Consider the following 1,063-nt stretch of genomic DNA (forward strand, 5'->3'; position numbering starts at 1 on the left):
CCCACCCTGGGTCGAATCGTAGATGATTAAAGAATCTTTTCCACTAAATGGACTCCATGCCTGCCTGTGATATAGACAAAAGCCCTGCTTCGGTGGTGGAAGTTGTCATCACCTGTTGCCTTTTTGATTTCCAATGCTTTTTTTTAAACCAAGAAAATTGTAAGAATTAATGATAACTCTGATAATTAAGAAAAAATGGCAGTTTTTATGAGGAAGGGCATGTGTAAATAAAATTAAGGGGAAGCTCAGAATACGAGATATTTTAGGATATTTTCTCTGACAAACATCCATACTACAAATTCATCTTGACCAGCTCGACTACAGGGTAAGGAGCCAGTTAGGATTAGTAAATACACAAAAAAGCATTCCCTTCTAGGAGTATGCTAGTCTTCATCACATCAAGTTGAATGAGGCTCAAATATTGCACACCACATTGTTTTGAACCCCTCACACCAGAGCCTGGCCTTGACTGAAAATATTAATTTTTAGAAGCGGATTTTAAACTTCAAATTGCAATTGAATGCTTGATTTTTGAAAGTTTCACAAATAACGGAATGGCGGAAGGGAAATAAAGCAGGAAATTGGTCACCTAAAACCCTAAGTACGATATTGTTTTAGCTTGAGAGCGAGTTGTCAAAGATAGTAAGTTGGGGAATTATTGTGGTCAAGGTGATTAGAACGGAGATAGACTTCTAATTTATAGTATTTTAATACGTCGAAAACCCCTTTATCAAGTGTGCCGAATTGAAAAATGCAGGCTCGCAGCTTGATAATATCCAATGCATATGGGCTGGAAAAAGATTAATCACAGTACGCCTCAACTAGAAGCTTGGAGAATAAGTATTCATCAATGGTCTGAGCAAATGTAGCAATATTGAGCCCAGAGGTACTCCCTGCTATTACAACAGGCTTTCGACACAACCACGAAGGGCGAGAGGATAATAAACACTCAGAATACACCTAGTAGGCGGCAAGTATGGAGTTTAAAACCAGGTCTCGGTAAAGGGTTAGTCGTGAGTCCCGAATTATGGCTGGGGAGACGGATGACTGGGTTTCAACATAA

General features: G+C 39.2%; 1 protein-coding gene across 1 annotated transcript in view; it reads left to right on the forward strand.

Annotated features, from left to right (window-relative positions):
• Positions 1-147, forward strand: part of HCAG_06818 (predicted protein) — a gene marked incomplete at both ends in the record, with an annotated part of 1,118 nt that extends 971 nt beyond the window's left edge. Inside the window, one exon of the mRNA XM_001539163.1 lies at positions 76-147. Coding sequence (XP_001539213.1) covers positions 76-147 — 72 coding nt within the window. The remainder of the gene's footprint in view (positions 1-75) is intronic.
• Positions 148-1,063: the final 916 nt, after the last annotated feature.

The sequence above is a fragment of the Histoplasma capsulatum genome, genomic scaffold, assembly GCF_000149585.1.
Source record: "Histoplasma capsulatum NAm1 scaffold_6 genomic scaffold, whole genome shotgun sequence".
Classification (NCBI taxonomy): Eukaryota; Fungi; Ascomycota; class Eurotiomycetes; order Onygenales; family Ajellomycetaceae; genus Histoplasma; species Histoplasma mississippiense.